Source organism: Trachinotus anak, unplaced genomic scaffold (assembly GCF_046630095.1).
Source record: "Trachinotus anak isolate AG129_WGS33_773 ecotype Australia unplaced genomic scaffold, CSIRO_AGI_Tana_v1 ptg000010l, whole genome shotgun sequence".
NCBI lineage: Eukaryota > Metazoa > Chordata > Actinopteri > Carangiformes > Carangidae > Trachinotus > Trachinotus anak.
In genome coordinates, this window is record NW_027273861.1 from 16,809,265 (window position 1) to 16,836,666 (window position 27,402).

The 27,402-nt window shown below is 38.9% G+C and overlaps 1 protein-coding gene across 4 annotated transcripts in view; it reads left to right on the forward strand.

The window, feature by feature from the left end:
- The window catches only part of negr1 (neuronal growth regulator 1), a 138,555-nt gene that overhangs the window by 25,947 nt on the left and 85,206 nt on the right, over positions 1–27,402 (forward strand). For all 4 annotated transcript variants that reach the window (XM_071487992.1, XM_071487989.1, XM_071487990.1 and 1 more), the window contains exon 2: positions 13,993–14,231. In XM_071487992.1, coding sequence (XP_071344093.1) covers positions 13,993–14,231 — 239 coding nt within the window. The remainder of the gene's footprint in view (positions 1–13,992; positions 14,232–27,402) is intronic.

The window sequence follows — 27,402 nt, forward strand, 5'->3', positions numbered from 1 at the left end:
GGGCAGGCAGTCATTTGCCTTGACATTTAAAATCACAGCAAGCATGGCCTTCTTTGCCACCTCGAGAGTCCTCACACAGTCTAGACATTGCACAAACAAGCTTGTTTGGGGTTTGTCTGATTTAACTTGGGGTTAAAGCTCTGCAATTGAGCACAGTAAACTCATCTGTAAACCCTAGTGCTCCCAGGCTAGCAGGCAGTGAGTGGCTCTACCCCACATCCAGACTTGACCTATCCTCCTGACTCCACTTCCCTCACTCTCTCTCTGGCACACTGCCAAGCCTGACCTGTCACTTGGGCGGGTGAGTGGTGTAGGTAAACAGTTTGGCAGCAGGATACCCATCCAGGAACATACTGAAGAAAGGAATCAACTCACACACACTTAAAAAGCACAAATGGAGTAGAGGAGTGCACAAGAATAAGGAAGTGACACTGATCAGGATCAGAAATTTAAAAAAAAAATTTTTAGTCAAACAGCCTCTCTTGCGCTTTTTATTCCTTTGAATACATGATTAATTTTCCTAGTAGACTTACCGTTGTAATCCCAATAAAATATCACATGACTAGGGCTGAACAATTGACTGAAATATTGTCGGAATTGCAATATGGCCAAGTGCAATATCCAAATATCATGAGCTGCAATATTTTGATAAAATGAAGAATAAAATTTCCAAAATGTACCATAAATGAAGCATTGTGGTGCTAGAGAGATGCCCTGGCCAAAAAATGATATTCTTTAGATGTAAGGGAATATGCTTGTTTGGTACAGACCTCAGCAGAAATCACACAATCATTTTTAGATTTCTTCTCTTTTTTTCTCCGTGAAAATGAAATTCAAAAAATTTACCATTCCCACTTAAATTGTGACTCATATCTCAGTTGCAACAGCTCTCATTTATAACTGATGTGAATGTCTTTAGCTGTCATCATGGATTAAAGACCATAATGAGTCTTTCCACTGTACTATATTCGCCCATGTGTGTCTGTGAATGTACGAGCTAGAAAGTGACGACTGAGGAAGGAGAGAGACAGGGAAAGGTTGACAGAGAGAGGGGGATTAGAAGGACCTGGGCGCAGATGGTTGTGGGAGGCAGATGTCTACGCTGAGCTGTTCAGCGCAGTCCCTGCCAGCTCAGAAACGGTAACAGAAGTACGCAGAGTAAATAGGCTACCTCAGAACGGGTGGTTAGATTTGGGAAAGCAGATGCTAAAAAAATGCGTTCAGTGCTCGGAAATGTCACTAGAACCGGCACCTCGCAGCAAAACAGCAATCCTCATAAGAAATGTATAAAAGTTTTAAATCCCCCAAAACAACATTTTGGATGCAATCAATTGAATGGATTTTTGTATTTATCTTTCAAGCAGCACAACACTATGAACATATAGTGTCTTACAGGACTGTAAATAAATGCAAAAAATGGTCAAAACTAATCTTGAGTTTTCCCAGTGGTCTGTTAATACGTTTGTAATGCTGATGATAACGACACAGTAACTCAGCAATGAAACATTTCATCAGTTGTGGCAAAGCACTGAAGACATGCACGTGGCCAGCTGGTGTATATCATCTTTCAGCAGCCTTTATAATCTGACAAGCTTTAAGTCTAACTTCTGATTGTAATGCTACTGTTGGTGGTTGTAACATTGCTGGTTGTTGTGATTGATTTTCCCCCTCACTTCTTCAACTCAGTGGTCTAGTTTCCTACCATACTTGATGATGGTATTTAGGGCTGGCTGGTAAGGCCAAAAAAAAAAAATCTTGATTCTCAAGCTTGTTTTACGTGCAAGACTAAAAACATGTTTTGAAACATTCTATTTTTTAGGACTTGCATTGCATTGCAGTTGAGCAACAATAACAAAGGACCAGAGCCTCTTGTAAAGCTGGCATCATTATCCACACAGCTATGGAATGCTTCAACTAAATAGAGCACTGTCCTCCACTTCAATAGTCAGTTTCAGCACAAATAAAAGTAGAGACGTCCACACTAATTCTGTTCCTGCTGTTTGTGTGTCTTAACTGGACTGAACATTAGCCTTACATCTGCAGACTGCTGGCTAGCGTTAGCGTTAGCATTGCAGTCTGTTTTACTCGCAGATGCATTTGTTAAATTCCCAACAAGATAGCCAGGGGCAGCTAGCCACCTTTTAATTTTTTTTATTAAAAGTTACCTTTTTGTGTAAATTTTTAAATCGACTGTCATGATGTAGAAAGCCACTTTCCTGTATTGTAAAGTCAACTTCACAAATTGCATTTAAGTGAAAAACTGTTGTTAAAATTTCACCTGTGGTTTACTTGCCATGGTGCTGGTGATGGCCATTAGTTTGCTGTTTTGTGCACTAATGAATGTAGAACTCAAACATTGAGTATTTATTAATTAATTAATCGTCAGAAAATTAATTTGCAGTTTCCATAATTATTTGTTAAGATAACCTTTCAGGCTAACATGCCATACACTCTTTTTATCCAGCTTCTCAATTCTGACAATTTCTTGCTTTACTGTACTGTGATATGAACTGTAACTGAATAATCTTGGGTTTTGGCAGGTCGTGGGGCTGGTATTCCTAAAGCCCAAGATCTCACCTTTTTGTGATTTTTTAAAAATCATTTTCTGCCAAACAATTAACTGAATAATTGTCATCAGATTGACCTGAAGAAAGAGCCTTTTTGCAGCCTAGATGAATGGATCCAGTCATGGAGGAGAAAAAACCCTTAATAAGTTTCCTGGTGTACTGTTTTCTGTCCACACACAATACCACATTTGAAACGAAATGCAGCATAATTAAAAAGCTCCCGGGGCCCAGGCAATATTACACCCTGAACTGCAGTGTGGTTGTCTGGGGTTTGTCAACCACCCACTGCTCGCCTCAGCTTGATCTGTGGGTCTTTAAGACACAGCAGAAATGCAGTTATCTATCATATTTGTATTCTCCTCTCCTTCCCAGCTATTGCATATTATCCCTCTTACTTCCTTTCCATAGGGGAGGAATTACACAGACACATATTCATGGTGAATGTCAAATGCCAATTTGTCATTACAAACTCACAATTCATTAATTCATTAATAGGAAATTGCACAAATGTGCGGCTGTGAATGCCTCTCACTGTTTTGTGGTGGACAGCAACTAAGGTTGATGGATGACCCCTCTTTGTGAGACATTTTTTATAACTTTCTTGGAAAGTATTTGGGAAATTGTCAGTCCCTCTTCATGCTGAAGCCACAGGGAGGTGGCAGTGTGCAGTGTGCAGTTATTACTTTTGAAGGACGGGGTAATTCGATATGGGAGATGCGTTGTTGGTGATCTCTGCATTGAATTACAGTAACCCAGCAAGTACCTAAGGGACAAAGCAGTGCAAGTTCAAGTCAGCTTTTCTATAGCCATCTCTCATGTTAGTGATACATTGATGAAATACCCATAGAGATCTCCACCTGGAGTCTTTAAGGCTGTGTTACAAGTAAAACACAAGGTTAAAGTCTCGTTAATCGCGGCAATAAAGGCCTGTTTACACTATTGTCAATAACAGCTCTCCTTTGCATTTGAGACCTCAAGGTAGTGTTAGATTCTATAAAAGATGGAAGTCTAATATTGTTATTGAAAGAAGGATGATCTTAGAAAACACTGTTGAAGGCCATCAGTTCTCCCCTTTGACTCATTTGCTTGGAGATTGAATATAATGGATCACATCACCTGGCTCATTGACACCTGGTAGCAGAGATGCTGTAGGTGAGATTACCATTGAAAAGCACCTTTCTGAGATAAAAAAAAATGCTTGGTAAAATGAAGTGTATACGGTTCAAGAAGGCAACGTTTGCCTGTTTTGCACCACAGGATGCCCGGTGTAAAAACATGTAAAAAATAACTGACTTGCGTCTTAAGCCTGCAGCATAGATTTCCTAAACAGTGTCTCCCCCAGGTTGACTACTTTTGGCAGGGAGGGGTGGGGGGGAGTCTGTCCATCTTTTTAGGGCTTTTATTGCACTTAATGTGTCAACCTGTCTCTCTCCTCTGCTCCATGTGTATGTGGAGGGGCTAAGACGCACATGGTGAAAAAGAAATCAGAGGAGTGAGAGAAATGCAACCGTGAATGACGCAGATGCAAAAAACGCAGCAGAGACTCTCACACTCAGCTGAAATGAAACAAGCACTCACAAATTAGGGAAATGCCATCAATAAATTTTGTTTTTGTGTTTTTATCTTGTTTTTTTTTTTGTTTTTTTTCTCGGGAGGGCGGCGAAGTGTTAACCAGTGAATTTGTCTGCATGGCACGCTCCTCTCTTTTGTTTGGCTCTTTTTTAAAAAACTGAATGTAAGAAAAGTAAATGCTGTTTAGACATAGGTGCCACAGTACATTGTGTGTCGTAATCCCACACACTATTTAGCTGTCTTGACATTGTGATTGTGGTTCATGGTAGTGAATTTCTGGTCCAGCGCTGTGTTCAGTGAAGTGCTATCTGACAGTGATATTGAATAACTTTAGAGTTTGCCTTAGGAAATAGATTCCCAGTCAATATACTATTTGTTTAAAAGATAATGGCGCAGCAGATTGCTTAAATGTTTAACCATCCTTTGTCTAGCTGCCTTTGGAATGTGAAATGTAAGAGTGTCTGGGTGTGCAGTGGTTTCAATTTTGATATGAATGTGAATTATGCCAAGCACATTCACATATAAGGAGGAACTTTCTAGAGTGGAAAATGCTCACCCATTATGCCTCAGCAATGGCTACTCTTTATTTTCTCTCTGAATTTTGGTTCAAATTGTATTCAACTGCTAATTTGTTAGCCCCATTCATTTTATTCACACAGAGTTGAATTCATTCACTCAATGTCAATGCTTAGAAAAAATAATTAATATTGTGAATTAATCCAGAGATTACTCGTGTAGGGCTCTGAACGATTTTCTGTACATGAATTAGTTCTAGTGAAAGACTAGTGTTGACTAATACTCAAATTGAAAAAAAAAAGCAGCTTGGGAAATCTTGCCCATGTAAGGGATAGAAACAAGAGAGGAGGAAGCTACAGTACGAACATAGCCTCTCACTATGGCTCACACACGAGGGATCACTTTTTCATTGTTACATATTGTGGGCTGCTTTGACTCAGCTGCTTCCATGCATGTGAAACAATACAAAACCATTCAACCACAGCCATTCAAGCACGGGACGCTTTATTTTATGCACTGGCAGGGAGGAGGGCGGGTACACCTTAAGGGGACCCAAAGCTGGTGGGGAAAAGATGATGCTGTAGAGGGTTTGTTGTAATAACTTCTGTGGTAACAACGAACTGGGGGCATTGATTTTTATATGTAGTCAGACAATTCCTGGTTGCTCCCTCGGCCAAAGGCTCCATGTCCGTGTCAGTGCAGACAAAAAATATACTATAACAAAAATCAGAATAGATAAACCACAAAGTCTCCTCACATGAAGAGACATTTCCAGTAGCTATGAGACAGTTTTTATACCTTTCTCCGTGTATGTGATGTAAGGTGTTGGTTTCAGCATTGGGTCTGTGTGGATTATTGTTAGAAGGCTTCAGATGTGTCCCACCGGCCACAGTCGACAGGATTATTTTAGGGATTAAGGGCCTGGTGCGCTGTACCTTGGTTGCACAGCACTACTCTATGTCCTCATTCTCCCTCATTCACTGCAAAAACGCAACACCCCACCCCTGAAATACCAAACCCACACCTATCCGCAAGGGAAAAGGGAGCTCCACCACATAGAAAAAGTATTATGTATTGGATTGTACATTTGTGGAAGAAAATAGTACAGAATTGACTAATTGTTAAAATCTGAAAATAGTGAAGATATTCAGTTTACTGCCACACGCAAGAAGCAAGTCCTCATACTTCAGTAGCTGGAACTACACCATGTTTGGCATTCTTGCTTAACAATCTGTGATTTATATTTAGATTAGGAATAGTAGGCAGTTCATGTTTTGTCAGTCAACTACCGGTAATCAATTAATCAACTAATCACTTCAGGTCCAAAGACATATATAAACCTTTTAGGGCAGTAATTCTGTCATTTATGTTGTCATTTTTCCAGAAATCATATTTGTGTAGAGTATTCATGCTCATTTAGTTGCCAAATAATGAGAAAACAAAATTGAACACCATGAACAGTAGAAAGATTTTTACTTTGTTTTAGTACGAAATGATCTCAATGTATTTGTTGATGTAATGTGGTTATTAAGAAGGACTTTTGGTCAAATACTGAGATAATGACTTTCAAATTGTACATTTAGTTTGTTTTATACGTATATATTTTCATTTAAGCAGTTTCTATGGTAGTAGCTTACTCGAGCTGAAACAATTTGTTGCAGCAATTTTGATAGTCAATTCATTGTTTAAGTCATTTTTAAGCAATGCTGGTCCTCTATGAAAGTAAAAAGATGATCTTTGGTTTATGGATTGTTCATATAATGCAAACAATTAGAATTTTTTCACTTGAGGGAAATTGTGAGCAACATTTGTCACTATTTTTAGACCCAGCAATCAGTCAATTCATTAAGAAAGTAATTGGCACAGTAATTAAAGATGAAAAAAAATGTTACTGCAAGTCCTACATATTACCTTTTGAACATGTAACATCCTCCCTGATCTTTGTCATTCCTGTTTTTACCTCGGCCAAGGAGGTTATGTTTTCACCCGTCTCTGTTTGTTTGACATCAGGATCGCGCAAAAAATACTGAGCTGCTTTGTACCAAACATGGTGGAGGGGATAGGGCATCGGCCGGGAAAGAACTCTCTACTGAGTGCCATTCTAGTTTAACTAATAAAGCAGAAGTACCTCAGCAATCCTTAAAAAAAAAAAAAAAAAAAAAAAAGCACGAATCCTTTCACTTAGCAAAGACCCCAGATTTTCACACACAGGCTCCTTTCACCAGTGCTTCAGCATCCAGTCAGTCAGCGTGAAATGCATTTTCTCATTTGAGGATTCATAAGACAGTTGAGCTCTGTGGGGGGCAGTGAGTTGTTATAAAGGTTGTAGAGTGCAAAGTGCAGTTGCAGTCATCACAACATCTCTCTCTTCATGTGTGAAAGGGCTACAATGGCATGAAACAGCCGTCCCTGACATTACAATTAAAGGGTTTTCCTCATGCATTTTCTGGCTGGCTCACACTCGCTCATTATGCTCTTCAAAACACTTCATTCATGTGGGTTAAGTGGGTGCCGCTATTAACAGAAACACAAAAGCATTGTCTTTAAGCAGATGTTCCACTACAATGATACAGTGCGCCACTGATATTCGGACTTATTCCAGTTTAGCACAGACTGGAGGGTGAAATATTCCAGGTGGCCTCCTCAGTGTCTGAAGTTTAATGCGTACTCCAGTGATTAAGTGTCAGACAAACTGATGGAGGACAGAAGCGATACAGAGCTGACTATTTTGATAGATTTCAGTGTCAGACAAAAATCCAAAATATCTTAGCTATAACATGTAAACAAAGCACCATATGACAAAGTTCTGTTGAATGACACTTTGTGCTGAAGAATAAATTGGCCCCTTACTTAATTTGCCAAGTAAAGACGCTATAATAATTTTAACCAAACGATATGAGATATAATAATGACCACTTAAAGCTGTTGATCAATATTTTTATATTAACAGTGGATCAGATGAATAACTGTAGTGTTGTGTACCTCAGAGAATTATCACCAGGCTTGGCAGCTCTATGAACTCTTTTGCATTTAAACACTAATAAAGAATTGCAAACAGGCAGCTGTTTGTTTGCATGTTCATTAGAGTTGCAGCAATTAGTTGTTTAATCAATTAGTTGATGGAGCGAAAATCGGCACCTATTTTGATAATTGATTAATCATTATAATGTTTAAAGCAAAAATGTTTAAAGCAAAAATGCCAAAGATTTGTTTCCTCCAGGTTCTCAAACCTGTCTTACATTATAGAAAAGTAAATATTTTGGGGTTGAAACATTTGATGACAATGACATCACCTTATACTCTAGGATACTATAGTTGGCATTTTTGTGTGTTCTTGACCAACTATCAAACACTTAATTGAAAAAATAAACATCATATAAATTGATGATAAAAATAACCACTTGCTGCAGGATAACAAAAACTGCGACTCCATCTGATCTACTGTATTCACTGGAGAAAATAGGGAGAGGTGTAAGATGTTCAGCCGTGTCCCTCGTTAATTGGAGTTAAGGAAGACAGACAAAAGTGACCTAACATGAGGTCTGCATTGCTTAAGGTTTAAACTTCCTGTTTTTTTTTATTATATAACTGTTACATAACAACAAAACTCAGACTACAGAGGAATGTATCCAGAAGTGTATTCATTTCTTCTGCCAAATGCAGAAACAGAACTGCTGAATGTAAACTACTGGACTGCGAAACACAGAACTATTTTTGCAAGACAAGCTCTTTAGAGTTGCTGCCAGGAAGAAAATCTACAGTTGAGAAACCTAGAAAACAATTTTTATAAAGTAAATAAGAATCTGGGTCAGAATGATGTCCCAGTGTTAATTATGGCATCCAATCAAAGAGCTTGAGTGAGTTTGGCTAAACGGATTACAATCTGCTCCTCTTACCAGCTGCCATACTGTAATTAATGGTTTGTCATCATTCTCCATTCATGTGAGGTGCTGAAACACCAGCTTATCACTTTCCTTTTTCGAACATTGTGCATAATCACTGTGGTTTGAATTGAACTCTGGTATTTGTGAGCCAAAATCCAAAAAAAGAAAACAAAAAACAAAAGAAAAAATGAAGCTTGTAATGAGCCTGGTTCCTCTACAATCACTCATCAGAAGCAGAGATACATAAAAGTATCAATTAGCACATGTTTGAGGTGTCAGAGCTGCTTCAGAGTGGATGAGGTCTGTGGAATAATTACCTGAGCTTTGTATAAACCATAGGACGTCTGTATCCTGGTGGGCTCCTGGAGAAAAGGGACCTGATGAAAGCAAAGCCCACCTTAGGTGTTATCAGTTTTGTGCTGCTATGTGTGACTGAGGGAATAAACAAAGGAAATGTGGCAGAAGAAAGACCTGGCTGATGACATTACTTTGCTGTTGTTTTCATTTAACACTTGGTTTTAGAACATGATGAAGCATGCTGTTTTTAATGGGAAATATAGTACATAGTAAATATACTAATAAAAAAAGGATATGGTAAGTGATGAGACAACACCAACTACTCAAAATATCTATAAATCTCTTATATGTCTTATATGTTATTATAATATAATAACAATTATATTAATTATATAATAACAAGGATCGTAATCACCAACATCCTCACTCTATACAGGCATTGAGCAGGTGATGACAAGTAGGTAAAAAGTTCAAGCTAAAGTATCCTGGTGATGTCACACATCTGTATCTAGCAAAAACAAGCAGAATAATTTAAAGTGAAAAAAAGTTACTTTGTAATAGATTTGCAAAGTAAGAGGAGTTATTTCAGGCCCCCTTAGTTCGTAAAGGTCCCATTCATTTTACTGAAGACAGTGTTACACAACTCAAAGTTAGAGCTCTTGGATCAGCATGAAACCTCTCCTGGTTCAACTGTCGATCCAAATGAGTAACAGCTGTTACAAAATATCCGATTCTTTGGTAAAATGCTGAACGTGCACCTAAAATTTTGCGGGGAGAGAACATCCGATCAGGCAGAGTTATCACCACAATTTTATCACAATACTGTGTGCATGTATGTCGCCTGTATCAGTTGGTTTTATATTAATGTTTTGCACTGCGTCAACACTCCATAAAATTGGTTGACATCACAGGCTCTGGATGAATTCACCACACAGTGATGTCAAACACGTGGCAGACTTGTGATGAGTTCCCATGTACAGTAGTTCTTATTTGACAGCAGCAGCAAAGGAAGCAGCCGCTGTAACAACACCTGGGACAGTGTGCAAATGTAAAAATGGGCTGTTTTAACACACCTTCATGACGAGAAGTATAAATACAGCCATCTGTACGGCTCCTTGGTGTGATATTACAAAGACAGGGAGATAACAATAATCATTTTTTGAAGGAGACTGCAAAGATACTCAGCAGTGATAAGGGAACTGCAAAAACAGCAAAAGAACATCAAGGACTGGTTCATCAAAATGAAGAAAAATGTCAAGTCTCTGAGTAGAGATCCTGGCCGGGTGAAGTGTCCTCCAGCTGTACTTCTGGCACTCAGCTTTGTTTAAGAGATACTTCATCCCAAATCTGTCCTTGAAAAGTGGCTGTTAAAAGTTTTTAGTTTCCTCACAGACAACAGCAGCTGTATGAGCAGCATCGACAGCAGAGAAGCAGGATATGCTGCAGGTGTGGTTTGAGACCTTTTAATTAAGGTTGCCGCGGTAATCTGTGTTACACAGTGTTACACAGTGTTCACACACTGTCCTACATAACTTGTCCATCATCCCCACCGTCTTTTTTCCTCTTTTTTTTTTAAAGACATAAACATATCCCGGTCCTTTTCACGTGTCAGCGATAGCACCCACATTCATCAGTTGAAAAAAAAAAAAAAAATCAGTTCATATTAGAATCGCAATTCTATCTCTACCGATTCAAAATCGATTCATAAATTCCAAAAAATAGAATTTTTCCTGACACGACTTTAGCTTGCCAGACCTATAGATGTGTTGGTTTCTTAACAGATACTCTTCCTTGGCGTGAGTGACAAGAAAGGGCAGTGTGAGCACTGGAAAACGTAAAGGGGAAGTTATTCAACCTGCCCCGTCTTCACTAAAGGCAAGTGTTTGGGAACATTTTGGATTTTATAACATCAAGAGGAAGAAGGAGCTTGATAAGACGCATGCGTTATATGCAGGCTTTGTATACATTTTAACCACTTCATCATGCGAGAGAGCTAATAAAAACGAATGAAGTAGTCAAAGTTCTATCGACATTTAAGGTGTATTCATTGATTTCCAAATGTCTATCATGCATTGAGTAACATGGAGGAGAACATTCAACCTTAAAAGTTGCCAGTGCGGCCAGTAGCCTTCGATCTGCACAGTGAATTAAATCGTTAATTAGTAAAGAAGAAAAGGCAGAACATATCCTTTCATTCATCATTCACTCTTCTGACAGTTAAATTATTTGTGATGCATAAACAAGGACACATGACGGAGTCAGCCTGTTAACCTTTGACAGCTTGTGCTGCTTCCATAGTGCTGCTGGAAATTAAAACTAGCTTAGCTATTTTTGGTAGCCTTGTATATAAGCTTAGCTTGACCTCTGCCTGCATTCAGCTTTTCCCCTGAATGGATGTTTCCAGTGTGGCTTCATTTGCCGAACACAAGTAAATGAAATCATTCAAAACACAGACTACTTGTGTTCTTTCGCCTATGCTGCTTAAAGCCACGCTTATTACAACCTGCTACATCCATGGTATCGTCTAACACTACTTAGCTGGATGTTTGGTTGACATGATAACTCTGCTCATACAGTCAATCTAGCATTTGATGACGTGGTCATAGCAGACTGATGTATGTAAACTTGCCACCGTAGAAACAGTGGTTACGCGAGCATGCATGTGCCTATGTCCTAGTTGCTCCCTGGTACTTAAACAAATACCTCTGATCATCATATAGATATAGAATATTTAGCGGCATATGATATATGACCTATCCCCGGCTGCCACTTTTGAATCAAGAATTGTTTTTGAGTCAAGAATTGATTTTAAATCAAATCCTGAGCTCAAGGATTGAAATCAAATCACATTGAATTGAATTGTGGGATTTTGAACTGTGCGAATTGGGAGATTTTCTAAATCGTCCAGCCCTATCACCATGTCACGAGTGGAGTGTTGACTGATAAAACAATGGAGGAGGATTTGGTGTCAGAAGGAAGAGCATAAGCACCAACTTGGAAATATTTCAGATTTAAATCCAGTGCCAAAAGAGAACCTGATAACATTAATCAGGCCATCTGCAAACTTTGTCTGCTGAAGGTGGCAGCATCTGGAGGGAACACTTCTAATCTACAGGTATTGCGCCGACATGTTTTTTTTATCTTGTCAAATGTCCAGTGTAATCAGTTACACCAGTGTTTATTACCCAGTAAATTCCCACACCATGGTGTCCCTGCTTTTGATCATTATTCAAGTCGTAAAAAAACAGTCACCAGAGAAGTACATTGGAGGTGGCATGTACTCAAGCTGACCACAGCATCTGCTCTTTTTTTGAAAAAGTAAAGTGTATACCAGCCTCTTTTAAGCCTACATGGAGTGAATGTTTGGTTCTGAAAGGGCTATTTTTGATGAGAAAACAGAGAAATCAATAGCATCTACACTGGAGAACATGTTTTTATGGTTATCTTGTTTTACAAGGGTATAACGATAAAAGCCCAGCAAGTTGTTGACAAGTTCTTCACATCAGTGGTTGTGGGCTGCACACAGGTGGATTGTGCGTGAATGTTCAGGCCTTAAGCTGGCACTCTCAGTGGTCCCTCAAAAGTGTGTTAAATTATTATTCGCTGAAGGCCTGTGATCATAGAGGTAGGTAACTTTAACACAGTTTCAACTGCTTCTCTCAAAGACAAAAAATGCATTTAAAATTTGCTTTATTGGTGCAATCTCGTCCTTTACATACACCATAGTTTGAAGTTTCAAAATCTAGAGTTAAATTTGCACTTACATCCTGTAGACCTGGTAAAATAGATAAATAATCTGCACCCTTAAATTCTTTCAAATCCAATGCATTCCTGTTGAGTATAAAAAAAATAAACAAAACAAAAAAAAAAAAAAAAAAAAAAAAAAAAAACACAAAAAAAGAGAAACTTGCCTTGAGGCTCCTTCAGTAAATCTTGCCTAAGGGCCAGAAGCACCATGGCTCGGGTGGTCAATGGGCTAACTAACTGACAGGTCTGTGTGGACTTTCCAAAGCGCTGAGACTTCTCTCTTGTGTTGTTGTTTTTTGTTTTTTGTTTTTTTTTTTACTATCCATTCTCCATTGTTTGCCACTTTATTTATCACAATACCTCTAGGGCAATGCCTTCACCAGGGGAGACCAGCCTGGACCATACCATTGTCCTCTATCTGCTTTCCTGACAGACACTTTCTTGGCATAGAGGGTAAAGAGCTTTGTGGTTAGTGCCAAACTGATTTCCTCGGTGGCTTTACTACTGGTGTCGGCTGTCTGCATGGCATGTTGACAACAGCTAAAGAGCCAAACTTGATTGCCTCTTTTCCTACTCATTATTACAGTATTTGTCACAGAGTATGATGTGATTCCTTATGCCCAAACTCTGCTGGAATGATGAGTATAAACAACTGTGCTTTGACAGTGGTGACCCTACACTTATCATGTTGCACAATTTCCTGATCCTTTGCCTTAGCTTAGTTTTCAAAAGTAGATAGTGTTGTCCTCACTAATGGTAACACTTGCATCTGTCCAAGAATACAGCGTCCTCAGAGCCAGGGATGTTTGATTGAACTCAAGGCCTATACTATGTTCACTAGATATTTGACTTTGTATTGATGCTCAACTTTTCATTCTACAAAAGTTCTGAATGGCCACTGTCCTTCTAAACCTTTTAACAAAACAAAACTGGACACACGCACAAGCCTGATTTCCACTTTACCGCTGCCATAAATGGAGGTATACTCATTTAAATTTCTGTCAGCTACACCAGACCTTGACAGAGAAGTACACTTTCACCAGATGACTTTGTCTGTTTAGATGCTGCAGTGACAATACAGCAATCATCCTCATGCCCAACGGTTATTTATGGCTCTGGCTATTTTAAAGCAGCATTTACAGGTTGAACCATACTCCTCAGGTGCTCAGATTTCTGTCTTTTATGACTCACTTTCTGGCACATTACTCATTCATGTCTATAACTAAAGTGTATACTTCATTTGATCCATATGCTCCCTGGTCTTGAATTCAATAAAAATTAATACTGAGCATTGCACATTTTCAAACACACACAAACACACACAGACACACACACAGACACGCACACACACGCACACACACACACACACACACACACAGATCTAACTGAGGTGTCTCCTGTCACTGTAGGTGCTACCTGTTGGATGGGATCTCTAAAGGAGCCTGGCTGAACCGCTCAAGCATCATATTCGCAGGGAACGACAAGTGGTCTGTGGACCCACGTGTGTCCATCGTGTCCAGTGTCGGCGACAAACATGAGTACAGCCTTCAGATACAGAAAGTGGATGTAACTGACGATGGCCAGTACACATGCTCCATTCAGAGTGAGCGCAATCCACGACCAAAGCTTCTCAACCTTATTGTAAAAGGTGCGTATAGATAATCCTCGTTGTACTCTACAGGCATGTGTCTATGTGTGCGCTCATTCCTTTGTATACGTGTACATATGAGCAAGTATTAAATAACAAATGTCAGGATTTACAACCTTTTCCATTAGTAGGTAGTGATGGCTTTTAGTTGTGTGTGCCTGCATGTGGCATCCTCTTTGATATCTGATTGGATGGTGCAATATTTTGAAAGATTTTGTCCTCCTCTACCCTTATTTGTCTAACATCTTGTTTGTTTCCTATTACACGGATCATTTAGCCAACAAAATGTTCATAGCGAATCCGACAGTATTCTTGTGTGGCCCGTGTACCTATGGTCACAGGTGTATCTTGGCACCATCTGTGCTGTAAAAATGTCTGTCATTCTCTTGTACTCTGAGGCAGAAGAAGAGCTTGAGCCAGTTTGCTTGTGTGAAGTAATAAGATAAAATCTCTTCAGCAGAGAAATATCTTCTGTGGAGGCAAACTGACATTGTAGGGTACATTTTGTGCCTGTAGGCTGTACAACACATCGTAGAAGCCTGTTGGTTTAAATGACTGGAGGCAGTCTGTGTTGTCTTAATCAAGCCTCCCTGGGTTTGATCACAGCAGGTAACAAAATAAGATGTGATTTTTAGAGCTCTTCGCTGTATCCTGTCTCAGTATTGACATGCTGCACATACCACTGCACTGGTTAACAGGTGTTGAGGCTTTGAATTAACATGAAAGTGAAACTGCTATTGAGCTCTGGAGAAGCTGTCCAGATTGAGCCTCACTTTTGGCATCTGACAAGGTCGATAGATGTATTTGCATTCATGTGACATTAGGTTGCAGGCACAAAGAACTTATTGACAACGGTATCCTAATTGTTACTTGTTGGAGTAACAGGGTGATGGCTAAGTTTGTGTGCTGATGCCTGAACAGGAAAACGGCCCCCACTGAAAATCCATCTGTTCCATCTCTTTAACAGGCTGGTGCAAAGATTCTGAATATGTTTAGGCAGGAATATTAATAGGAATATAATCAGACAGGCCATCAAAGGACCGTTTTTCCTTTAATCCCAGCATTTATTTCACAACAGTGGTGTGATGGCAGCATTCATTGTCCACTGTTCTGACCCTTGTTGTAGCCTTAAGCAGAAAACAGATGTTTTACAAGTGCATACCAAATTATTTTTATTCAGTTTTCAAGCCAAACTAAGGTTAGGATTAATTTCAATGTGATGTTGGAATATTCATATTTCTACACAAGCATCCCAGTATTAATAGAAGAGGTAAACACTCTATTGTAGAAGTGAGAGCTGTGATATGTGAAATGTGCAAGTAGGCAACAGCTCTCCAGCTGGCATTGCTTTCATGACATATGGAGTGAGCTTAGAGAAGTTGTTTTAGGGGTGTGATTATACCTGCAGTTTGTTTTGTTTGGTCTAAACTGTAATTTAAAGTATTTATTTTGTGTTTATCCAGACTGTACTGGTACAAACACAATTGTAAAAAAAAACAAAAAAAGAAAAAGAAAAAATAAAGTCACATCAATTCACAAATGGTCTGGACCATGTTGGTAAACTGTCATGCCTTTGACGTTGCAGATTTTACTTGGAGTGAACACAGCAGTCATAGCAAACCCACTCTCTCTTGTTTGTACCTGTTAAGAAAACATTAACAAATAGCACACCCCGAGCAAAAACACAGAATGCAGTGTGCTCTCAGCTCATTTTGTTATGTGAGATTTTCTAAGCCATTGGCTATCAGATGTCAGCATCCATCTTCTGGCACTGTACTTGTACAACTGAATGGGTGCTGCATCGGTTTGAACATGTCCTAAATGCCTGTTGAATTCTTGCGCTTGTTTATGTGCTTGTCTGTTACTGTATACTGACAGGCACGTGGCTGTTGATAAGAGTGCAGCTCACTTAACTCTCCTTGAAAATGGCCCACTGGTTAACAAGCCTGTCCGCTTATCAGAGGGTCACAGAGCTAAAACCCTCTGTAATTTGGAAGTGTCCCAGATTGTGACAATGAGCATCAACTGGCTCACTTAATGTTTGTTGATGTCGATACACATAAGCTCAATGTTTGAAACATAAATGCAGTGCTCTATCAACCCCTGTCAACTTGTCAATGTGCACCATGGTGCTTTGCACTTACAGCGACCGTCCCATAGCTGAAAGGTCACAGGGGCAGGCTCTGCCTCTGCCAATGTGTCCATCAATAGCCCTGTGTCTTGTTATAGTTCCCTCAAGCAAGCAACCCTTCCTTCTGTACTGCACTTTTTTCTTCCTCTCTTTCCCTCTTGTTTCCCCCTGGTGACTGATGAAGTTGCTCTTGTAAAACCTGCCAACTTATCAGTATTGGCTACAACACTGACTTCACGAAGTGGATCTCATATTGGCCAGATGTGACTAATCCACAATAAACTCTTAAAAAGTAGATTTTCTGTAATGAGCTCATTTTAATTGGTTAATTTACTGCTCCTAATCATCACATCCTGAATGCCCTCTCTCATAAATGCATTTTATTGCAGAGTCAGTTGAGACTTTTGCTGTGAAACTGAAGTGTTGACAGAGCCATTTGAAGTTAGCTGACATTACTGAAAGTTGACTTTATAAAGTTTTTTCTAAAAGTACATTATCTGCACTTTTTCTAGATAAGTCAATTTGAAACATTGCATGGACAAAGTAACTTGAGATATTACCACCTCTAACAGAGATCAATAAAGCAGAATGGCTCAGAAAACAAGGACTCACATTATATATCACATTGAACATTTTGCAAGAGGAATTTCACAGAGTTCTTTGCCACGAGGAAGTGTAATACAGGTTTTTGGTTTGGGCAGAAAAAATGCACTTGTATCAGATTGACATATGATATTAGCAGGTACCCTGAGTTTTGGCATCAGTAGGAAAAAAGTCAGATTGATGAGCCCATCCAAATAGGACTAATTGCAGGTCAAAATGTTATCATGAAAAGAAAGGTCGTTAAAATTAGATTTACCCCTAAGTCCATGGTTTTAACAAGAAGTAATTCAGCAGTATTGGCAGTATAAGTCCCACCCATGTCCACTGTGCTCCAGCTGTCAAAATTGCTCCATTGTCTACTGGAACCCTGGAACCCTTTTCTGATGTACAGTCCTGTGAGCAAATGAACTGTGAAGTGGCTGAGTTTCACATGACATTCACACTGACAGCGAGCAGAGCTGCTTTGGTTTAAACACTCACTTTGCCTCTGCTTCAGCCATGTTTTACAGGTGCACATTGCCTCTAAATATACCTATGACAAACCGTAGTCAGCTGCTTGGCAGGCAGTAATAGTCACTACAGGACCATCATGTTTCGTAGATGTTGGCTTTCTAAAGAACATTCTGTAATGTTAATCTTACCAGGGGTGTTCCGGGTCATGGCGGCTCCTCACCACAGGCCATATGGCCACAATCAAACCCAAGCTAATGTGCCAGCTGTCAGCTGTATAATACATTTTGCAATGCCCAGAATTCCTGATGGATGTGACCTAGTGGCTGAGATTTGGCAACAGTTTGAACTACAAATACCAATTGTTGTTCTACCGTTCACAAATGGAACATGCTGGTAATTTTAGTCAGTGATTGCTCAGTTATACTCTGAGACAGGTGTTTTTATTCCACAGAAACAATAACATGGTTAAGTAAAGCTTATTATAATAGCAATTTGATTCGTAACATCCAATTTCATAACATGTCTAGAACCGAGAGTCAGAGGAACAACTGGTCAGTGATGCAAGAAAACAAAAATACCATTAAGTGACAGCAACAGACAAAGATGTGGTCAGTATCTCTTTGATTAAGATGATGATTGAACAGTGTAACTGTAAGAAGAAAATTGAGCATAGAGTTACATAAACATGCTTTGTTCTTGTTACTTTTACTGTTATCATCTATTTGTAAAGCTTGTTGGTGTTTTGATTTTGTTATCTAAATCTGCTATTGTTGAGTCATCAGGCAAATGGGTGGCCAGCCGTTGAGACAGAGCTGTGTATTTGAGTTTGAGCAGCAGGCAGGAAATATGTATATGTAGATACAGATGACTCACTCCAGCTGATAAATGCCTCCGGTCATGTTCCTGACAGGGCACTCAAGGTAGTTAAAAATTTGGTTCATTATATTGCCACACACTCTGTCATTTCATTTTTTTTTTTATGTAGGGCAGTAACATATTTGTGCTATTATGGCATATCCATAACTTCACACAATATTGTACTTTTGTTTATTTACTTTGTCAAACTCTGTTGTGAGTCATTACCTGTCACTGTGCGGTGCTTGTGTACACATGCTTAAGCCCACTCATGGAGAACAGAGGGGTTTCTTTACAGATGAAATGTAGCAGGGGAGCAGCTCTGTCATGTTGCAGAGGCTTCTGGGAGCATGCTGTTTTTTCATCTGCTGAAAGGAAAGGGAAGACTTGCTAAGAAAAAAAAAAGACACTTTAATCTGGGCTTTTCAGTCCAAGCATACAACATTTATTAATGCTGCAACACGAATGTTACAGTTGAAGTAAAAGGATTTCATGGCATTGGATTTTTTTGGCAGTTTTGCTTTGCTAGACTGTGCACCATGAGGAGTAACACAGAAAATCAGAGCAAGGAGGTATTAGTGCATATGTATGAAAATATGCAACGGTCTCAACTCATTTCAGGTGCAGGGTAGGGTCCTTGACCTGCTGATCCATTGAGCAATTATGTTTATCTGAGATGCATATCTATATTAGCAGTACTGGGTGGCTTTCTTGTATTTGGCATGTCATTATAGTTTTGTCAACACATGTATTTCATGTATTCATATATTTTTACCACTGTTTGGGGTGTGGGCAGAATAGGAGAATGCTAAAATACAAGTATGGAACTGTCTGCATCTTGATATTGGACTATTTTATTTTAAAGGAAAGCTATTGTTTCTTTAACTGGTGATAGAGATGGAAATGTGTCCACTTAAATCCCTAAAATTAATTCCTGAGCAGGAAGGAATTTGTTTCTCTCTTTTTGTCTTTTGTATTTGCGCTACTTAAAACCCCTCCATACGTTGTCTCCTTTATTTTGTCCACCATCTCTTTATCAGCAAAAAACTCTTGACTATTAATGGCAATGAGAAATAGCCATTCATTTTAAATAAACAGACCAAGAGATTTACAGTCTGTACTTATTGTCACACCTCTTAACACATGAATCACATGCTGCAGCATTAAAGGCAGGGTTTTATATATGGCCGTGACTGCTCCCTCACCTCTCAGAATCATTTAATCTCTGAATGACATTTATCCCCCCAGAAACCTTGCGTCACCTCAGCAAATTAGACATTTGCATCTGTGCCCCTCTCCCCATTGCTTCATTGCCATGAAACAGAGCTCATGAGAAGTGAGAAAATTGTTGAATTAAAGCACTATTGCACCAGCATTACAGCTTGGAATCACACAATTTAAAGGGCACGGCCTCCATGTGATATTTGTTCTCTTCGTTTTTGTTGAAAAGGAAAGAAATTGGAAGCTAAATATGCTGATTTGGAAAAATAACTCAATGTACTACAGAAGCTGAAAGCACTGTCGGTGCGATGCACAAGCATATGCATATATGTGCAGAGAAACCTATGAGAATATTAATGTTCTTTACAGTGATGCAGATGTGATGCAAAAGTGTTGTTGCAGCATCACACCAGGAAACATGTTTATCACAACGCTCCACCTCAAATCTACCTGTGCCTAAACGGGTCTCTCACATAATCTCAGCCAAAAGCAATAATCATCAGGGCCATCGGGGTCTGCTGAATTACTAAAAGGGTCCATGTTTTCCTCCAGGTACATTTGGCACAGGTGACTCCTGAGCAGTTAAACCCTTCCTTTAAATACTTGACTTAACAAGATTAAACTGAATGGGTTCTGCCCTGTGGCTGTGAACTGATTATGGAGCAAAACTGATATATTAGTGACATCACACCTGACAGCCTGAACTATGACCACTAGCTGCTTATGGTCCACATCATCTGAGTTTTCTTTCTTTTTGTTTTACTTCTATACTGTGCCCCTGATCCTCATCTGCATATCCTCATTTCCACCATCTATATGATGACCTATTTACAGTCTACCCTGACCATTATCTGATGTAGCACACAGAGGAATGAGAGATCTGTATCAGAACCAGCCCGCCCTTCTACACATCACATGATTACCATCCTCCTCAGCCGCCATTCTTTTCCTCCCTCTCTGTTAATTAAGATTGTAGATGTGATAATGTATTAAATATGCACAGCACCTCTCATCTAAGAATATCTTGTCACAGCGAGGAGTGGGGAAGAGGCACATTTCCCTTCACCAGTAACTGCTCACATGGGCATTGCTAATGTGTTTGAAGCTTTCGTTGCTAAAAACCCAAAACTGTAGGCTGAAGGTGTTTGAGCTTAAAAATTCATTCAAAGGAATCCTGCTGACATATTGTGGTGGAAATCAGTGTTCTGCATCTCCCATCAAATTATCACAGATTGACGTAATACTTCATAGGGTTAACACTTTCACAAATGCGTGGCATAATCCTGCATGTGATGAAAACGCTTTGGACATTAATATGGATCAGAGCGGATCCACATTGAAAACTCATCGCCCCCGCCCGTGGAGTGAGTCAGTGTGGGAAGAGTGTTTCTCAGCAAGAAGTGAGATGGAGGGTTAAACCTCCAGGTCGTTGCTCCTCTCTTTGATGTCAGGACAGAGATAGAGTATAATTACAGAGCAGAGCCTAAAAGACCCAGAAAAACACAGTTTATTCTTTATATGCTACGATTCTGTCACTCTCATTTATTGCTAGGTGCTTTTAAAATAGATTTCATTGCCTCGTGACCCGAGTCTGCCTTTTATGAATTAATACACAGAGCGAACACCTTTCCAGTGGCAGGCCTCCCTCATTTACTTGTGTGGATTTCTCTTGAGGATTAACTATATCAATACTACAATGTTTAAGTATAATTGCAACCTAGCTCTACCTTGCTCTTTATTCACTTAAAAAAAGATTGCACTGTGTGGACATATTGATTAAACAATTTCCCATTTAAACCTGGTGTCAAGTAACAGTTAAATGTTAAGTTCTAGATATTTCATTGATACATAGCAGAATATTTTGCCAATAGTGACTCACTTTGACTCACCCAAAGATGAAAGGGAATGATGTTATTAGACTTGCAATTTTCTATAATAGTCTATAAGTCTTATAAAAAATGAACAGTGGAAGAAGTCATTCTCCTGACTGGGCAGACATTGCAGTAAATTAAGTCAGTGCACACGCAGGTGTTATTTCTTAACACAGACATAAAGTGTTTATTGTAGATCATGTAGTGAGTTCAGATCATGTATTTTGTGTGAACAGTTACCGGTTGATCCCTGCTCACATGTGTAATATGCAGTGGTGGAAAAGGTACTCATATATATCATTTACTTAAGTAAAAGTACCAATACTACATCAGCAAAATGTACTAAAATGATCAAAAGCAAAAGAAGTACTTTCTGGGAAGAATGATCGCTCTTTTAGAGTTAAATTATTATATCATATCATTGGAATATTATTGCTCATGCATTAACACATTAGCAGATTATATGCTTTGTTTGTAAACTGTTTCCCTTTAAATTGTAGTGGACTGGAAGCATAAAGTAGCATTACATTGAAATGCTCAAGGAAAGCACCTCAAAATTGTACCAACACTGCCTCCTCAAATTATGTTTAGATACAACTAAATGGCAACAGCAACTATGTTTTATAGGAAACATAATAGCTAGCTGAGTTACGTTCAGGGACAAAATGTTGTTTTTTTTGAATGAATAAAGTGCTACATTTTGTTAAGGAGGTAGTTGTGGTGCATGGTGGGCGTACAAAGCTCACAAATGAGACCAGGGTTTGCATCCAGAGTCTTGCCTGTGGTTAGGTTCAGGCAACAAAAGCACTTTGGTAAAAGTGAGGGAGAGATTGTGAATTTTGTGAAATTTAAATTAACACATTATGTCTTCAGTCACTGAACTTTTTTCTGTATTAAACCAGCCCACAATCTCTCTCTAACCTTAACCAAGTGCTTCTGTTACCTAAACATAATCATAAAAATTATTAATGCTGTAGTGAAAAACAAACAAACAACAAAACAAATACATTTTCTGTGAATATTTTACTGGTATGTTCAGTATGAACTTATTTGTGATCAGACAAATGTAGATTAACAACATATCCTCATTACATTAATAGAAAATGTAATCTGGACACAATTACGTTTGCTGTTTCAGTTTAGTTGTATATCAACGTCATTTTCAGGGGGCAGGATTGTATGTACAGTATATCACTTCAGTAAATGTGTTTACTTTATACCAAGATAATATGTGGTCCTATAAATATGTAAAGCAGTGTGGACAAGATGACATAGATTTTGTAGTCTTTTGAGTCTGCTTTGAAAAACTGTGGGATTCATCATTAATGCGAGTTGTATCAAAAAAGCTAAAATCCCTTGATCCCATTAAAACCAAGGATGTATTGTAAGCTGTGTTATGGTTGGAAGCAGCACAGGAAAAGGTGGACCCAGATACAGACACACAGACAGGCTGAAGTAGTCAAGCAGCTTTTAGTGAAAAAATAACAGGCTTACTGGCAAATGAGATGACAGAATAGCACGTAGGTATCCGGGAACACGCATCAGAGGCCTGTAACACGAAGCAGGATTTGGGGTTAGCAAGGTTTAACCCTGGTTTTTGCAGTGTTAGGGCTGTCTACTGACCAGGGGACATTGCCATGGTAACTTATGCTACACACCTAACATGCTCTGGATCAGGTTAACTTCAGAGGATGAGATCAAACCACGTCAACAGTCCAAATACTAACCAATCAGATCACTGGAAAACCAGAGTCTTCATTCCTACAGGATCCCAACATGGACAAAAGAGTTTACAATAAAATGACAAATAATAATGAGCGACAGATGTTTTTATAGATAAGTCAAATCCTTTTGCTGTTTGAGTCTTTTCATGTCTCCACTCTGGTTTTAAAACGGAGCTTCTAATAAGCTGAGGGAGAGTTTATCACACTAAATAACTACATAATAACTATTATAGCTTCATTTTAATGAAACACATTTTTTGATGTCTGACAGGATTCCTGACAGTGTTGATACTTTTACACGCCTCTTCCATCACTGTTGTCTTTTACAAGAAAAAATATCTGCACTCTGTTAAATATTTCCCACGATTAAAGATGAACATTTCAGTCAGATATTAATTACTTTTATTTTTTTCACTCCTCAATGTGACATCAACTTTTTTTTTTTAATCTGTGTCACATATACATAATCTCATCATCAGACAAAACAGAAAAATACTCACTTGGTAAAAAATTTTATAGTAATTTCTGTACTTATTTACAGTATATCCATAGCCTGACTTTAATAATTGGAAATGATTTCTAGTGTTTGTTTTCTATTCTGATTATGTGATCATATTGTTTACATTTCGCCTTGTTGAATATCATTTTTGGGTTTTGCAAATCTACCAGGTATCAGGTATCAGCATTTCTTCTCATATCATATTAAATACTTTATTCGTGGTTGGGTTGTTGGTTCTAATTAACAACTGTGCATCTGTCACATGAATGCGCTCATAGCCAGAGAAGAAAGCCCAGAGTTAACTGAGCCAGTTTACAGCCAGCCTTCTGATACAGGTTATCCAGGATGGCCGATGTTAGGCTCGGTGAAGACAGATAATGAAAAGATATCCTGGTCAAGTTGAACTTGCTTCATGTTACTCGCCCCAGGAAAATAAATGCAGGTACACAGGTAAACAGGGAAATTCAGGTGCTAACACAGGGTTCAGATGAGGAACATGAGGCATCCTACACGGACGAACAGAGACTAAATACACAATAAGATAAGGGTAAGGTCATCAGAAAGGCAGGAAACACAAGGGTAGGACGTAAAACAACCAACAACTTCAAAGTAACAGTCCGGGCATGAAGTCACTCAGAGAGGCAGATTGTGACAAGCTGTGACATTCCCATTACACTTGCTGAAACATATGACTAAGCCTCCTTCACAGCTTCAATTAAAGCAATTTTTTTTGGATCCTTTTAAAACTTTGTTTAATTCATTAATTTTCGATGTTAATGTGAATATTAGTGAGTGGAGATAATGACGTTGAGGTCTTTGACTGTAATTGTTGTGTAATGTAACACCTTAATGCAGTAGTTCGTCAGAACTGTATGTGTGCTGCAATGTTTGAGTGCTATGAAAAGACTCTAATGAATCAGTGTTGCTGCCCAACACTGGAATAACTGTGTATCAAGAGTCTAAGTGGAATAATAATGCATTAAAACAGCTCGTCATGCTATTGATATTGAAGGCAAAGTGTAGAGAGAATGTGAGTGTGTCTAAAGGAACAGGTTTGCCATTATGGCCCCTGACATTTAGTTAGCCGTTAATCATTGTTGTTTGTGTGTGTGTGTGTGTGTGTGTGTTTGAAAGAGAGAGCTTGTGAATCCTTATCTTGGCCCCTGTAAATTTCTGTCCTCTATTATGTGTTTGCACGTGCATGCAGCATTGTATGTGTGCGTCCTCATGGACGGGCGTGCGTAGGTGATTGTGTATTTGTGCACTCACAGTAATATGACTCCTCATCACAGAAATAGCTGATATTAGCGATGGTTAATTAAAATGAGCAAGGACAAAGGTCAGCTCACTCAGCTCTCACGTCTCGCTTCTCTAGAGAGGGAATAGATACAACATGAGTGGAGAGTAACTTGGGCATTTTTTTATTTGGGCACTTAAAATGTCCGGTCTTCACAGGTAAAACAGCCAAACCTGAATTCACATAGTCATGGACCTCCTTCACTCAGTGAATTGCAATGCGATGTTTTTGTACTCTTTGTACTTTGAAATGCATGTTTACAATTCCACATCAAAGTGAGCTTCAGATTATAGTAATGGGGTTGTTCCGAAGCAGAAAATGGAGACTTACTCCCTGAGAATTTTCTTGGACGCTGTTCCACTTCAGTTATCCTTCCTTTTCCAACATATTCTCTATCTGCCTGTATTTGTGGATAACACTGATAAACATGCAAGACTATTCATCTCTGATGTCACTCACTGTTGCTAACACTAGTAAATATTTAGTGACACACTGCAAGTTTTCCTGGTGCACAAGAATGAGACACTCCAACAATGATTAAAATGATAGTCAGGTAAAAATGTGCTCAATGCAGTAATACAGGTGTCAGCATGCACAAGTGTCTGATTGCGCAATTGAAAAATAAATAAAACTAGGAAAATCATACCAATTAAATAAAAAAAGCACAGTAAAATGTTCAATGTTCAGTGTAACCTTGAATATTCACTTTCTTTACCTGAACTGAAAAAAGAACCAGGCCTTTAAGACAGACTGTCATCAGGCCTGTTTTATCAATTTATCTTATTTCTGCTGTTAACTAAACACATTTCCTATGTTAATTTGCTTTTGCTGCCATTTCCCTTAAATTTAAACTCTACATTTCTGTCATGTTTACCTGTTGTCATAGTAAGTTCAACATAATGTACACAAACACAGCTTGATTTGTATCACTACCGTACAAATCTTATAATTAGACTTAATTGCTGTTGTGTTTTCACTTTGTTTTTATGTCTGACTTATTGTTTATGTTAACTGTTTTCTATATGGAGGTGTTTTGGTCTTGTTGACTGCACAAATATGCCAATTCAATATCTCTCTAATTGTCTTACAACAACTTGCATCGCTCTGTCAAACTCATCCACATGTTTATAGCCTTTTTTCTATCACAGTTTTTCTGGCTGTGGAACGTTCTTGTTTCCACATACAAAGCTTAGGTTGGTCGGGTCATATTTTTCAACCAGGAAAATAGCCGTCATTGAGCACAACATCAGACATATTTGAATTGCTTAAATCACATTTCACCACACTTGCTCTGAGTAAGGGTTGGGTGATCTAGCCATAAGATCATATGACTGCAGGCTAGAATCACAATTCACTTCCTGAATCACAGTTTCCCCCACAGATTTAGTTGATCTCATGTGATCACATGATTAGTTGTGCTTATGGTTGCCTGGACACAAAGCCCTCTTCAAACTCAAGGCTAAAGGCCCAAATCACAAATCTCTGCATCCTTTTTCCACTCTGATTTTATTCTGAAAGTCCTCACCAGAAGTTGTGATTTGTATCTTTCCACCAATTTGACCGTTCTTTTGGATGTTTGTTAGCTCGCCGCTATTCTTCGCCCACAATGTTGTCTTCTGTTTACAAATAGTGTCACAAACAATCACACTTTCAGCCACGTTCATACGGAGCATTCGTTTGGATGGCACTGTTATTTACTTATGGGGTGCTATATATAAATACTTGTTATGGACATTTCCAGTATTTTCTGACTTTTTTTGTCCAAAACATTAATTGATTAATCAAGGAAATAGTTGTTAGATTAATTGATAATCAAAACAATTCTAAGTAGTAGCCCTAGTCTGGTATGAACCCGGTTTCTTTTATTTTATAATTTTAAAAACAATGTCTACCCTTAATTTACATCATCTGCAAGTATTAATCGCCCACACAAAAGTCTTAATGTTCCTTGTTTTTAAAGTATATTAATTAAAGAGTGTCTGACAGTCAACAGAACATGCCCACCAGCTTTCCGTAACCCTTCCTCTCTTGTAAATGGTTATGTCGAGAAACTCACAGGCGACTCCAGCAAGTTCAGGGAAGATGAGACAGACAAACCGAGTGTGAAAACACTAAACGAAGAATTTTCATCAACCGGTGGTGTTACCCATGGCTTTTGGTGCTGTTAAGCAGTTGGTTGTCAGAGGTGTAAATCACAACAGAGACATGGGGTCTGTCACTTCTATGTGGATCCAAGCACGTCCTCTAGGCAATATTTATCATACAATACAACCTTCATCAACGGCAGGATGGCTGTGAAACAGATTTGCTAGGGGGTAAAGCATTGGCAGACATCTCAGAGATACACTAGCCTTAATTGGGCAGATGAATATCACAGGCTGCGCTCCCTGGCCCTACAGCACTGTCGCATACATCACCCTGAATGCAGACTGGCCACCAGCAGTGGGGTGCCACCCGCCCTGAAATTCATCTGGTGCCCAAAGAGCAGTTAAAGAGTCTGCTTCAGTGACTTATAGC